The sequence below is a fragment of the Galeopterus variegatus genome, unplaced genomic scaffold (assembly GCF_000696425.1).
Source record: "Galeopterus variegatus unplaced genomic scaffold, G_variegatus-3.0.2 Scaffold199, whole genome shotgun sequence".
Taxonomy (NCBI): domain Eukaryota; kingdom Metazoa; phylum Chordata; class Mammalia; order Dermoptera; family Cynocephalidae; genus Galeopterus; species Galeopterus variegatus.
The window spans coordinates 863,329-877,550 of record NW_007726310.1 but is presented as its reverse complement, the minus strand read 5'-3'; the positions used below and the strand labels follow the sequence as shown (position 1 = coordinate 877,550).

Sequence of the window (14,222 nt, the reverse complement as noted above, 5' to 3'; positions counted from 1 at the left end):
TGTGATTTGAGGAGAAAGCAATCTTCCTTATCCTAAGCACAAGTATTAAGCTGAACATGAATTCTGTCTCCTTTAGCTCCCCCATCTATAGTTTCTCCTCCCTTCCGGAGGCCTGAGGTGTTTGGGCAAACAGGAAGCCCCCCAACTCCCCTCTCCTGGCTGCTAATTCGCTTCTCTTGCTTCTCCCCTTGTCGGGTCCCGTCCCTAACTCATGCTGACCTTGGGCAGCACAACACGACTGTCTGTCCCCCAACTCCCCTCTCCTGGCTGCTAATTCGCTTCTCTTGCTTCTCCCCTTGTCGGGTCCCCTGTCCCTAACTCATGCTGACCTTGGGCAGCACAACACGACTGTCAGCCAGCTGGGCCCTGGGACACTATGAATAATGGTGGACTTGCATTAAATAAAAACCAAGAAAACACGCCTCTATTGAGTTTCTCCATTGTTCATATTTACAACAGCAGCCGCAGACGCAGCAGCCCCAGCAACAGCAACCCTAGCTCGCCACACACACAGGCTCTTCCCAGACGCCAGGTGCAGGCTCACACTGTTGCATGCGATACCCACAACAACCCTGAGAACTAAGTGTCATTGTTCCCACATGACCTCAGAAACTCAAGGTGCAGTTCCCAGATGCTGCTTCTCCTTGAGTGCCCAACTATTGTTAAGACTCAAGGTAAAAACGCATGGAGGAGTAGAACATGTGACATAACAAAGACCCTGCATCCACTGAAAATGATGACAACTTAACTAACATACACACAGTGTCAAACCTAAACTACAGACTCTAAAAGAGCACTTAAGGTAGAGATATAATCTCTAAGGAGACCAACTGGTTACCATTTTATCTGTCATGTTACTTGAATGGAGCTGCATTTAATGTCTTATTGGACAAAAAACAAAAACAAAAAAACGGTTCAAAAAAAGTCAGAACATCCTCATTTCTGTGTTTTAGGCATAACTAAGGTAAAAGCTTTTTCTCCTAAATTATAGCAAGAAGGTGGGTAAGAATCCAGTGGATATGAGAGGATGAAGGGAGCTTGTGACAAGATGGGGGAGCCCCCCCAAGAGTGGGAACCAGCCTCTCTCTCCCTGTTGATCCCACACTGAAGTTAATTGCAGCTACCAGTTTCAAGTGCTGTTTCTATGAATGATTTAAAAAGGGGTGGGGGAATTTCTCTACCAACAATTAAAACTTGCTTCATGGTACTTCCCATGTTTTCTCTCACGTTTTCTCTGGTAGTACCCTTCCAGATCTGTCAGCTGCAATCTAGCCCACGTGGAGGTTCAAAGAGACTAAAGGGTGCTACCCTGTGAAGGAAACTGCAGGGACAAACTAGTAGTAGAGCAGATTATACATAACTGTCCCTCCAGAATGGTTTGGATTAGGTATAAAGCCAACCACAGTCTCTATTATCACAGACCTCTTTTGGTCCAAAAGCTCTGCCCATAACTTTGAGGTTACAATCTCTCTTTGCTGGTTCATTCTGCTTGTACTCACCACTACTGGTTTATCTCAGAAGTCCAGACTTTCAAAATGTATTTGGAAGAAAACAGTCCTTAAGTTTATAGTAGAAGTTTTTATGCCTCCATATTCTGCCTGTAGGAATCCTGTTCTCTCCTGTTCCTTTCTCTTCTGCACTTGTTCCTTGAGGCTTTTTGAAACCTCTCTACCTCGGTCTCTCATTTTTATCCTCAAAAGCCTGCACGCTTTTCAATATGCTATTTTCCTAACATTACAAATGTATTTAGAAGCACAGGGTCTGTATCAGCTTTGTGTTATCTCCTCTAGACGGATGCTCACTACATGTCAGCAAGTCATACGCAATCACAATTTGGATCCCCAGAGACCCCTTCATCCATTGTCTTCCGAGAAATCCCTAGAAATACTAGCGTCCCACGTTTTCATTTTTAAACCTCTTACCTCTCCCTGGGGTCTTTTGTATCCATAAATACACACTGAAGAGAAAAAAAATTTCATGGCAGAATTAATATACGCAACCTCAAAGACCATATTTAGCCATGGTAGATGGATGGGCCTCCAAGAAGTAGAGATTGAGACCTTGACATTTGGTTCAGCCAAATAACTCAATCAAAGGACACCTCACAGAGAGACAAGGCTAGGAACATTATCAGTGCCCACATGAGAACGTGGTGAGGTGAATGGGCTTACTCCTTGCTCATTCATTAGAATGAAGTCATCTAAGAGTGGCTCTGTACTAGCTGCTACTGGTACAGAAAAATGCCTGGTCTATACACCCCAAAGATCCTGGTCCCATAGGAAAGAGATCTGTGCTTTGGGTAAGGGAAAGGCCATGGTGGGAGTGTTAGGTTCACCTAACATCTGCATTTGCATCTGCTGTATCTGAAAACTGGGGGTGGGAGCACCACCTACCCATCCATCAATTCTCTTACTCAACGACTTAGTTATGGTGTGCCTCTGTGCAGTCAGGTGCTGAGGAAATGGCAGTGACCAACAACAGGCCCTGGCCCTGCTCTCAGAGAGCTCCTAGTCTGGAATTCTCTGAAGAGATTAGAACTCCAAAAGCATTACAGGGGATTAATCTAAAAAGGACACTTTACTTTGAGAGAAAGTCTAAAAGATCAAGCACTAACCTTTCAACAAAGCACAAGTCCTAGCAGACCAGAAGCTAAAAACTACCTCCTGGCTCACTCTCTCCAAGGCCAAAGATGACTGGGTCTGAAGACTCCTTCCTTTGGGGTTCTGTGGAATTTTCATTCTAACTCATGCTTTCTGTGGCATAATCTACTTTCCCCTTATATGTGAGCTAGAATTGATGGCAGGAATCTTGAGTTGGATAAAAACAGGCATGGTCCTTCAACATTTTAAAAAATAAATTGAGATGAATGTGGATCTCAGCATTATCATGTTTCAAAAATCATAAAGAAAATTTTAAAAGAAGAATTTGAACTTTATCTTTGAATTTTGCTACTTGCCAATTTCATTAACCTCTTGGAAGGCTGGGTGATGTTAATTGGGCTTTTGGGGGCCTTCTAGCCATGGTTAGGCTGTATTTTAAAACGGGGCAAATGATTCAGACAACAAAGCCCAAATATTTGGAGTTCAATTTCAGGTTCAATGTATAAATTCTAACATTCTACTCTATTTTACTCTTGACTTATACAAATCAAGCCTTGTGGATAGTTTCAGTGTCTCCAGTTCAAAAGAAAAGGCCAAGTAGCCAGATATATATGCATACAAATTCCAAACAAAAAGTATAATGATGAGAACAACAGAGATAAATATGTAATTATTTATTCACAAAATATTAGCGACTTTAAAAACTCCTCTTTAGAGTTAGGAATTTAAAGGTGACTCAAACACAAAGGAGATGTCATTTAGTAGATCAATTCCTAACAATTCCCTTAGAGGACTGTGTATCAAAATGGCACTATTGGAAAAGGTAGTGACATACCTTTTAATATGCAGTGCTGTAAGTGCTATGCATAAAATAAGAAGCAATGTGTAGGCAGTAGCAATTGAATTGTTTATGCACTCAAACAGTTGCCTTGAAGTATAATAAAACTGAGCATGAAATGAAAGGTTCATGCAGGCCTGTGAGCAAAACAAAAACAGAAACCCAGAAACCAACCCCAAACTCCCCAGTCTACCCTGCCCTCCCCGACTACCCTCCCATCCCCCCCACAAATTTTTCCTGGGGGCTTAAAACCCTTCTGTTTTGGAAGACCTACAGGCTTTATACATTCACCTGGTGGCTCATGAAGACCAGAAACACTGTCATAGAAAGAAGCTCTCTGAATATTCTGAATCTCTAAAGCAGAGAAACAGCAAAAACAGGACAGAAGAGCAAATACACAAACACTTCAGTTAGTGTGAATGACATTCGACATCACAAGTAAACTTTGAAATTGTGCTACAAAAGTAGCTAGTTGTGGGCAGATCCCATGCAAACATTACTGTTTAGAGAATTTGCACATTTGGACAAAGTTGTTTATGAAATAAATTTAAGCTGAATCAAAAGAGCATATTTCCAACTCCAGGTGTGAGCATTATACCTTATCAATGTTAAATGATTACCCCTTGTAAATGCAGAATAACATTTAAGAGTAATAAGGTACTAGTTGAGTTGTCTATCATAAACATATTTTGCAATTAGTAAATGAGGACAAGACTGTAGTTAAGAGCATTAAGGTAAATGTAAATAGTAGTGGCTTTTACTGTCAAAAATTCACACTGCTGTGTAATTACTTCCAATATAGATTTTGGAAATATAATTTACTTCCATATTTTGCAATTAGTAAATGAGGACAAGACTGTAGTTAAGAGCATTAAGGTAAATGTAAACAGTAGTGGCTTTTACTGTCAAAAATTCACACTGCTGTGTAATTACTTCCAATATAGATTTTGGAAATATAATTTACTTTAAATACAAATTGCTAAAAGGTAGATAACTACCATTAAGGAAAACAAAATTCAAATTCTGTTGTAGCAAAATGTTAAAATAACTTCAAATCATAAGAAAGATGATAGTTACTGATCGTATCATTACTCATCAAAATATTCTAGTAGGCACTTTTCCATGAAAATGTAATCTTTAGTTTTTTCTGTTTATGAGCCTTAAGAGTGGCAAGAAGTCCTACACAGCTGGTAGAGAGATCCCAAAACAACATCTTTCAGCAAAAAGTGGGGCATAATGAATCTCTAGGGCAGGGCTGCCACCAATAAATCTTATTTCTCCTTGCTTAGCCTTGAGAATGCTCTGTAAAACCCTAACCCAACCTCTATTTTAACACAAAATGTTTTATATCCAAGGCATTTCACCTTCACAGGCAAACTATATTCATATATCATATAGTCATCCATTCATGGTCAACTTGTCATTTTCTCCTTTTGCACTTAAGTGGCTATAAAGAGAGGAAAATAATTACATGTTTTTCCAGGGCTATTTTCTTTACCTGAGAAAAAGCTCCCCTTATGCCAAGAGATCTCTACATCCAGAGTGAGCAGTGGGGAATCCTCTACTCTGGAACTCTCATCAAACTTTTGTGCCTGCCACTGATTTCATGTATGAAACATGCGGTCCTCAGAATCAGACAAACATGGTGCTGCCCCTCACCCTGAAAAATAGCACTCTCCCTGCCCCCCATAGTGAGCAACTTCTGAGATCTTCGCTGTCACTCAAATTCAACTAACTTCCCACCTAAGCTGATGGACGACAGGACTTCTTGCTAATAGTAGCTTTACCAGGAGAGCAAGCAGGTGGGATTATTCCAGAGCAGAAGCCAGCAGAACCGAATCAAACTTGGGGTAGATAAGATTTCTCTTAGCCTATTTTGACAAGAGTGGCCAATATGCCCCCAAGCTGCACATCTTTAGAAAGGCAAGGGCTGCAACCAGGGCTGTGCAAACAGCGCAGCCTGTGAGGTCAGAGCTGTGGACTAAGAGCAGGTGATCAGGGCTCATGCCGGGGCTGAAGGAGCTCGGCAAGGCCACGAGAGTTTCCTAAGCATTTCTGTCACCAAATAAGTAACTCTTCTCTATCTACTACATGATAAACACAAAAATGCAGGTAAGGAACCTGCAGACATGGTTCTACCTGTAAGACATATCATCTATGATCTATAATTTGTATGGACCATTCCAGCCTCGCACCTCCACCCTTGTCCACCAAACCACACATTCCTAAAACTCCTGACCACTGATGCCAAAGCCTTCTCCAGTACCTGGGGACAGTGAGACTTGGAGTTAAGGAGAAGAAGGGAAGGAGGAAGCCCACGAAGCTAGGAGCCAAGATAAAGACAGCTCAGCACGATTACTGTGTCTGTGTACATCCTGATTTCTCAATTTCTCTTGGAGGACAGGAGACATGTCTTTCACTGCTTCTAGATCTTTCTTATCTATTTATTACTGTGGGAAGCACAGAATTGCATATGCAGTATTATATGAACGGGTCAAGTGCTCCACAGGTGTTTTCCACAGCACTATTTTTGGTAAGGGAATATAAAAATAAGAGTCAAATGGGGGTTCATAATGTTGGAGCAAGTATGTAAACCCAGGACCTAATTTCCTTTGTTATACTCTCAGTGTTCCCCACATGCCTGCTTCTCTTCAAAATGAAGGGAAAACCAGTTCTGAGGCTTCTATAGGTAAAACTCCTCATTTCCTCTGTTCTTTTTTCCCAGGTGTTCCTTCCACGCCCACTGCTACCATCCTCAGTGAATTCACGTGAAACTCCCCACTTTCAGGTTCTTTCACCCCAATCTATCTGACAAACTACTGCCCGTTTTACTACTTCATTGTCAGATTGGCTCACAAACCTACTGATACTTTCATACAATGAAGTCCAAAGTCCAAATTCCACTTGAGACAGGCCATCAGGGCTCTCCAGTCCGGACTCAACCTATCACCCCCGCCTTGTTTCCTGCTCACTTTCCTGTTTCACCGCAGCGCTACTCTAAAGCCAAAAGGGAACACTCTGCCTGAGCTTTCATATTTTGACCATTCTATACCTTCTTCTCCCATGCCAGGGTCACCTCTAAAAATGCTATCCATCCCTAGATGAGTTAGTGCATGTAAATCTACTCACCTGTAATCAGACTGTAAATGCTTATATATGAGTGCTGACAACACTGCCTGGCGCTTAGTAAGTGCTCAGTAAATGTTAGCGTTCGTTATTTATTCAACAAATGATTATCCTTTTGGGATAAGGAAGGGTGCCTCCTCCTCCATAACGTGTTACCTTAGCACCCTAGGTACGTCCCTAAAAACTCATTCCATACCACTCACATGGCATTTCTCTCAGATACCTTTGGCACTCAACCGTTTGTATTCATACATATTTGCTGTGTTCTAAGACCTTAAAAAAGAGTGCCAGGAGGAGGGGGCTGAAGTGCGTGTGACTTTGTAACCCACATAGTTCCTACAAGTCACAACTGAAGTGACTGCAGCATTAGTTCTCTCTCTTCTTCCCTTTCTCATCTGCACTGCCAGCTCACCAGTGCTGGTCTCTCCAGCACTGTGGACCCTGTGACAACCTGAGCTCAGAAGGTTTTTTCCTGCTCTACTTCCAGTTTCTCATATCTTATTCTAAACTTTCCTAGCAACAGAGTCAAGAGTTGCTTATCTTGGAAGGCACTGCAAATTCTACATGAGGCCCCACTTCTCCTTCCAGCCCTCAAGCAGCATTTCTCCACTGACTAGGTCATCGGAAGTGACACTGTGCTCTCTGTAGCCAGTAGAAGACTTTTTCACTTAAATGTACAAAGACGAAAAGCTTCCATTTTACTTGTTGGAAAGCTAACCTTTTCCCTAAATCCCCCCTTTTATAGAGTCCCAGGCATGCAGTTTCTTCCCAGGACCCCTGCAGCCCCCTCACTCTTACTTGACTGATGCCCATGGCCATTCTTGAGTGGATGATCTTTTATAGAGTCACCTTTCACCCCACTCACTTTCTCTGTGTTCATTTCTCTGTGTTCATTTCTCTGTTTCCTTTTGCCCCAATTGCCCCAAACCCCTTCTTTTCTGCTTTCTGTGTTTCTTTCCCCCTACCTCTGAGAAGACAGCTAGATTATAAGGTATTGAGTGAGATGCTAGAGAGAAGGCTGAAATGAGCCTGATTACCAAATGAGCCTGGCCTGTAGGTCAAGTCCTAGGCAGGGCAGATCCAGGGCTAAGGTCCTCTGTGTCCTGAGGCCAAGCAAAGAGGAGCGGGAAAGGGCCAAGATGAAATGTAGTAGTGAGAACTAAGCTCCGGGAGGAGGTACTGGTTCCTACTCTGCATAAAGACACACAGACATTTTGTTTTTCTGGAACTAGGAAAATCTTCTAGTCTACAATAAAATCACCAAAATCTTCACCCGAGGTTCATATAAATAAAAGAACAATGAGGATTGATGGAGATAAAAGCAACAGATCTGTACACAGGATATTTGAGAGTTTATTTCCCAGCTACTTTGCGTGTGTGCGTGCATGCGTGCATGCCTGTGTGTGGTGCAGGACACTGGTGGAGGCTGCAGCTCAGTGGACCTCTATACCACCTGGGGAAAATGGCACATGAGGGCTTCTCGAAGTCTGTGTCCCAATGCCCTTGGATTATAACTGGATTAGGACTGCAGTGGCCTGAGGCACATGCATAGTTCTTCGTGGCTCTGGGCCTGGACTGTCTCCATACTCCCCACAGCATCTGACCAAGAAGGCAGATGTCTTGTTATTTGTTCCTTAACTCAAGCATTCTTAAAGTGGATAAATTCCAATATAACGGCAGCCCTGCTCTAGGGAAAGAGAGATTTTAAAGTAAAGAAAAAAAGAAAAATGTATATATATATACACACACATGTAAAAGAATCATATATAAATCATAATTATAAGGAGTCCAGCCAAGCTTAATTACAAACGTAAGCACATTCTTACCATCCTTCCAAAGCTCTGCCACAAATCTGTCTGAGGACTGGTGCAAAAGGGTGGCCACGTTGTCGTTCAGAGGGTCCATGTTCTTCATCAGCCACTCATCTGCCTTATAGTCCACCTACCCCGTATCAAAGCCAAGTGTGGTCAAACGGGACACACAAAACCAAACACAAAAACAAAAAACATTTTAAGCCTTAACCAAAAACTTTCACAGAACAATCCAAAAAATGGATTGTCTTAAAGGCAATGAATTCATAATATATATTTAAGTGTATATAATCATTTATCAGCACCTTAATAAAACACAGCAGAATTTCAAACATAGCAATTTTAATCAAGTTATTCAAAATAAGGACTCTTACCTTCCCTGCATAATGTATAATGCAAAAATCAGCTTTGTCTTTCAGCTGCCGAGGTTTCTGAAACTTGGAGTGGGAACCTTGCTCTTGAACCAGTTTTTCAACAAAAGTTTTATCTGTGGCTTTAGGAAACCAGCACTCTTCATCCAAAAGGGCCAGTACACCAGGAGGGTTAGCCTAATAATAAAAGGCAAAAAGAATTGACAAGGTTTGCATGTCACTTTCTGACCACTGGGTTTAGCAGCTTAACTTCAGAAACAGAGTTTTATGAAGATCTATGGAAAATGAATTGCTAGCATAGAAAGTAATGTCCAAACCATATCAAGTTTGCTGAGGATGAGATCTCAAACTGCTAAGAACAAGAAAACGAATGAGTGAGTAACTTAATTTGTAAACTTATAAATATGTAAATTGTAAGTAAACTAATTCCAAGTAGATGGCCCCCAAAGAGCAGCAAATAAAGCCAGAAAGAAACTAGGGGGTAGAGAGATGAAACTCCAATGACTGGCTGAATAAATTATTATAGAACCTCAACTAATTGGAATGCTTCAGACATTTTATGTCCTAATCAACTTAAGTTTCTGCGTAAGTGATGATTAAATAAAATGTATCATTTCACACTTGGTGAAATATTTAAAACTATTATTAAGTAGAGTATATGGAAGGTGATGAAATAGTTCATCAATTGCTTTAAATATTTTGTTTTAACAAAGATTTGAGGGCCTATTTTATGGGGCCCAATTATTAGTTCATTGAAAAAAGCTGAGATGAACCCATAGAGACAGAAAGTAGATTAGCAGAAGCCAGGGGTTGGGGGAAGGAGAATAGGGCGTGACTGCTAATAGGTACACGGTTTCTTTGGGGGGCAATAAAAATGTTCTGGAATTAGATACCAGTGACGGCTGTACAACGTTGTGAATTCTAATACCACTGAATTGTAAAAAAATTGTAAAAAAAAATTACCACTGAATTGTAGCTTTAAAAGGATGAATTTTATGGTATGTGAATTATATCTCAATTTAAAAAAAACTCACAGCTTGCCACTCTCTGGAATGACTTCCTTTTGGCAGGTAAGTGACACATGGAAACTAAATATTTAAATAGTGATGGTCAGTTTTATATATAGTGCTTCTGGGTCATCATTTAGAGCCAGACTGTAAATATGGCAAGTGAGCATGACACAAGACTGAGCCTGTACCAATTCTAGGGCATACCCATGAAACCGGCTTTTTGAATAAAACTCTAGGCTCAGTTTTCTTCAACTCATAAGGCCTTTGTATTTACTGGGGAAGAGCTGGCTATATACACAAATACTGTTTTAAAAAATAACTACAGATTAGAGTTAAATATAAATGAAACAATGTAACACTATGGTCAGAGAAAAATAACAGCTGAAGGGAATGCCAGCAGGTGGAAGCTGAATCCTTCTGCAACCTAGACCCTCTCACCCCATGGCTCCTCCACCTAAAAGAACTTTCGGGGTTTCAGAGCAGCTCTTCTTTAAGATGATAATTAGAGGCAAGCAGGATTAGGGAATCGTAGAGGAGCAAGGGCTCAGAGAGGCAGGTAAAACAATCCACCCCAACCATCTGACAACTCTGAAAAAGCAAGTTCTATACTGATGTTAAGATAACTGAACCATTCATCTTTTACATTTTTAATTCCTTTTAATGAAAATATTGTTAAATTCTGACATAAGATCCCAAATATAATTTAATTTTTACTAAATGACTCAGTAAGTTTATGAATATCATTATTGTGTCTCCTTTTAATTTTTTTACTCCATCCTTCAATGTCAAGATCTCTATTATCACTTCTTTTAACTGGGTATTTCTAAAAAGCTGTAAATTTACGAGGCTGTGTTTCTGTATAATGATCAGGGGGTTTGTAAAAAGCTTTTCAACTCAGAGGCTTGCCTGTGCCCACCCCACCCTCAGCTGGGTTTGTGAGAGATGAGGTGAGACTGACCCAGGACAAGCAGGTGCCACTGCAGAGTATTTGTTAAGGTATTTCCTTTCTAGAAAATACTGCCTTCATTCTCTATTTTGAAAGGACTATCAATGGTATCATTGTCCCATATCACATGCTATATAGTTAAATTACTATCGTCATAAACTCTTGCAGTGTTTAAAAAGTTTATGTTTTTACTTTTTTAATATCAGATTTTATATTTCTACTTATAAGTGGAATAACCCTAAAGTTGAGACAAAGAGTGAGTTGGCATTAAATCTTGAATTCCTTCTCTCTTTCTGAGCTGTCTCTCCTTTAAATTAGGACTACTCAGGCAGGGAAGAAAAGGGGGACATTCTAAAGGTGTAGGGAAAGTGCCTAGAAGTGCCAATATGAGGAGAAGGGAGGGAGGAAAAGAGGGACAGAAGAAAGGAGGCAGGGAGTGGGAAGGGAAAGAAGGAAGGAATTAATTAATTCTACTCACCGCCCGTAAGTATCCAGGCATAGCTGGTTACTGTGACTGTCATATCCACCCCATTCCAATACTTTTTGAACAGCCTAGGCAAATAACTTTCCTAAAATACCACTCTCCATGTGTTGCTCACCTGCAATTTCTATCTGTAAAATTCAGCCCTGGAATGCCCTCTGACTCCCTCACAACCTGGTTACTGTGACTGTCATATCCACCCCATTCCAATACTTTTTGAACAGCCTAGGCAAATATCCTAAAATACCACTCTCCATGTGTTGCTCACCTGCAATTTCTATCTGTAAAATTCAGCCCTGGAATGCCCTCTGACTCCCTGACAATATCCACATCGGTGAAACCTTCTGTGACAATGTCAGCCTACTGTGGCCTTTACCCTTTCCAAATTCATGGAGCATCACTTACAGCTGGTACCACGGAACCAAAGAACTAACCACGATGCTCTGTTCTGTTCTCTGGCTTCAAGATCAGGTCCTTGAGGACTAGGGCCATGACATATACTCTTCCATACACCCAGGGTGTCCCCAGACTGCATTTTCAGGACATAATCGAGGATTTAAGAAAGTCTTCCTATCTTGATCTTATCTCAATCCAACAATATTTACACTTAATGTCTGCAAAATAGTTTGGAACATAAACATGAAACCCTTTTCTGCCTCACCTATTTTTGCTGTGAGTTAATCAGTAAGGTTGAAATATTTAATTACTTTCCCTCTATCACTTTCACTTTTAGAGTAAAATTATGTTAGAATAAAAAAAGATATGAAAAAAATAATATATAAAGTATTTTGTCCTACAGGATAAAGCAAAAGAAATGCAGTTAAGTAACATTAAGAAAAATGTATATTTGTAAGACTCATTTAAGGGTCACAAAACCATTCAATTTAAAAACCCTCTAAAAACATTTCTAAAAAATAGGGTTGATAAATGTCTATTTAGAAGAGGTTCAGCACAATTATCCCTACAAACTGAGACTGACCTAGCAAATTTCGTGGATTCCCTTCCATCCTAAAATATAAGTACAGGTACATAATCACTACATTCTTAAAATGTAAGACTCCCAGTGTCATATGGATACATATAAATAAGCATCTCAAATAGCATATCATATAATCATCAATAGCACTTATGTGAAATATTCCATTCCCTTATTTATATAAATTCCCCTCCAATTTTTTCTTTTTTTGCAAACAAGCAGCAACAAAATGTATTGATGTGATTGGATATGCATGAAAGTTAACTGAAAGTTACTACAAGCATGTCTTGAATGTTACCTCTAAATGATTGCTACAAGGTACACACAAGCAGCTATCCTCACAACTACAGGGAATAAGAGATTTTTGCTCTAAACACACAGCTACAGTGCCATGAAAGGTAAATGATTTCTTATGTATGAGCCAAATGAAAATTATCTGTTGTTTTCCTTAAACCCAAGTTTCTAATGTGTCAGAACTACGTCTCTAATAGGGGTGAATGTCTTCTAGGTTCTTCCTCTTCCTGATTTGCCACCCGTCTTTCTGACCACAGGTATTGCACCATCCTAGGTCTCTAGAAATTAGACCTCCAACTCCTTCAAACATGTGGAACACAGGCAGCAACCAGAGGCTAAACAGCAAGAAAAAGAACTGCCTCAAAGCCGTTTGTACCTTGCAGGAGATACCGATGAGATGCTGTTGAAACACACCTATTTAACTAATTTTAGAACTTTATGTAAATTATAGATAACAATGCTTAATTATGCTTTAATTTTTCCTATATTTTGGTAGATAGCAACATAAAATAAGCAAAGCTAATATCTTGTTGAGCAAAAGCTAACTGCCTAGAAATACACAGCCAAATCAGTATTTGTTTGAGATCACAGGGAGTAGAGTTTCCAAAGTGAGTGAGTTATACATAGTTCTACGTATTTTTATATAACACCTAACCAACAAGAAAATAATTTGTGATGCTAAGATTGCCACTGAAAATACATCTGCCACAGAAATATTAATACCACATGTCCTCACTCATAAGTGGGAGCTACTAAGCTACTAAAATAAATAAATAAAAAAAGAAAGCTACAACAATCACAACAGTTGATTGAACTTTCTTTTTTATTATTTAATTTATTTTTTATTGTAACATAGTTGATTGTACATATCTGTGGGGTACAAGAGTTGAACAGCAATACCTGTGTGCAATATGTGATGCTCAAATCAAGACAGTGTATTCAACATTATACAATGTAATTGTTTTTCATGTCCCTTTACCAAGTCCTCCCTTACCCCACTCCTCCTCCCTTTTTCCTACCTCTGATAACCTCAGTTCTGTTCTCTCCTTTTGAAAAGTTCAGTGTATTATTGTGACTTTTGTATCTTTCGTATTTTTTTTTTATTAATTTATTTTTTAGCTTCCACTTATGAGTCAGGACATGTGGTATTTTTCTTTGCCTGGCTTATTTCACTTAGCATGATTTTTCTCTAAGTTCATCCATGTTGCTGCGAAGGGCAGTGTTTCATTCCCTTTTATAGCAGAGTAGTATTCCATTGTGTAAATATACCACATTTTTCTTATCCAGTTGTCCGATGGTGGACATTTAGGTTGATTCCAACTCTTGGCTATTGTAAAATAGAGCTACGATAAACATGGGAGTGCAGGTATCCCTTTTACATGGTGATTTCCATTCCTTTGGGTATATACCCAGCAGTGGAATTGCTGGATTGTACAGCAGTTCTACTTATTGTTGTTTGAGGAACCTCTATATTGTTTTCCATAATGACTGCACCAATTTACATTCCCACCAACAGTGTAGAAGGGTTCCCCCTTTCTCCACATCTTTGCCAGCATTTGTTATTCTGTCTTTTTGAGAACAGACAGTTTTTCAAGAAGATAAACAATATAGACAAACCATTAGCTAGGCTATCTAAAAAAAGAAGAGAGAAGACCCACACAAAAAAATTAGAAATGAAAAAGAAGACATTACAACTGGTACCACAGAAATACTAAGAATCATTAGAGACCATTATAAACAACTATACGCCAACAAATTTGAAAACCTGG

The 14,222-nt window shown here is 39.8% G+C and overlaps 1 protein-coding gene across 2 annotated transcripts in view; it reads right to left on the bottom strand.

The window, feature by feature from the left end:
- Positions 1-7,897: 7,897 nt before the first annotated feature.
- MYH10 (myosin, heavy chain 10, non-muscle) overlaps positions 7,898-14,222 on the bottom strand; it is an 83,861-nt gene continuing 77,536 nt past the window's right edge. For both annotated transcript variants that reach the window (XM_008565465.1, XM_008565466.1), the window contains exons 15-17: positions 8,750-8,923; positions 8,391-8,505; positions 7,898-8,251 (exon numbers count right to left, since the gene is read on the bottom strand). In XM_008565465.1, coding sequence (XP_008563687.1) covers positions 8,214-8,251; positions 8,391-8,505; positions 8,750-8,923 — 327 coding nt within the window. In that variant the 3' untranslated portion in view covers positions 7,898-8,213. The remainder of the gene's footprint in view (positions 8,252-8,390; positions 8,506-8,749; positions 8,924-14,222) is intronic.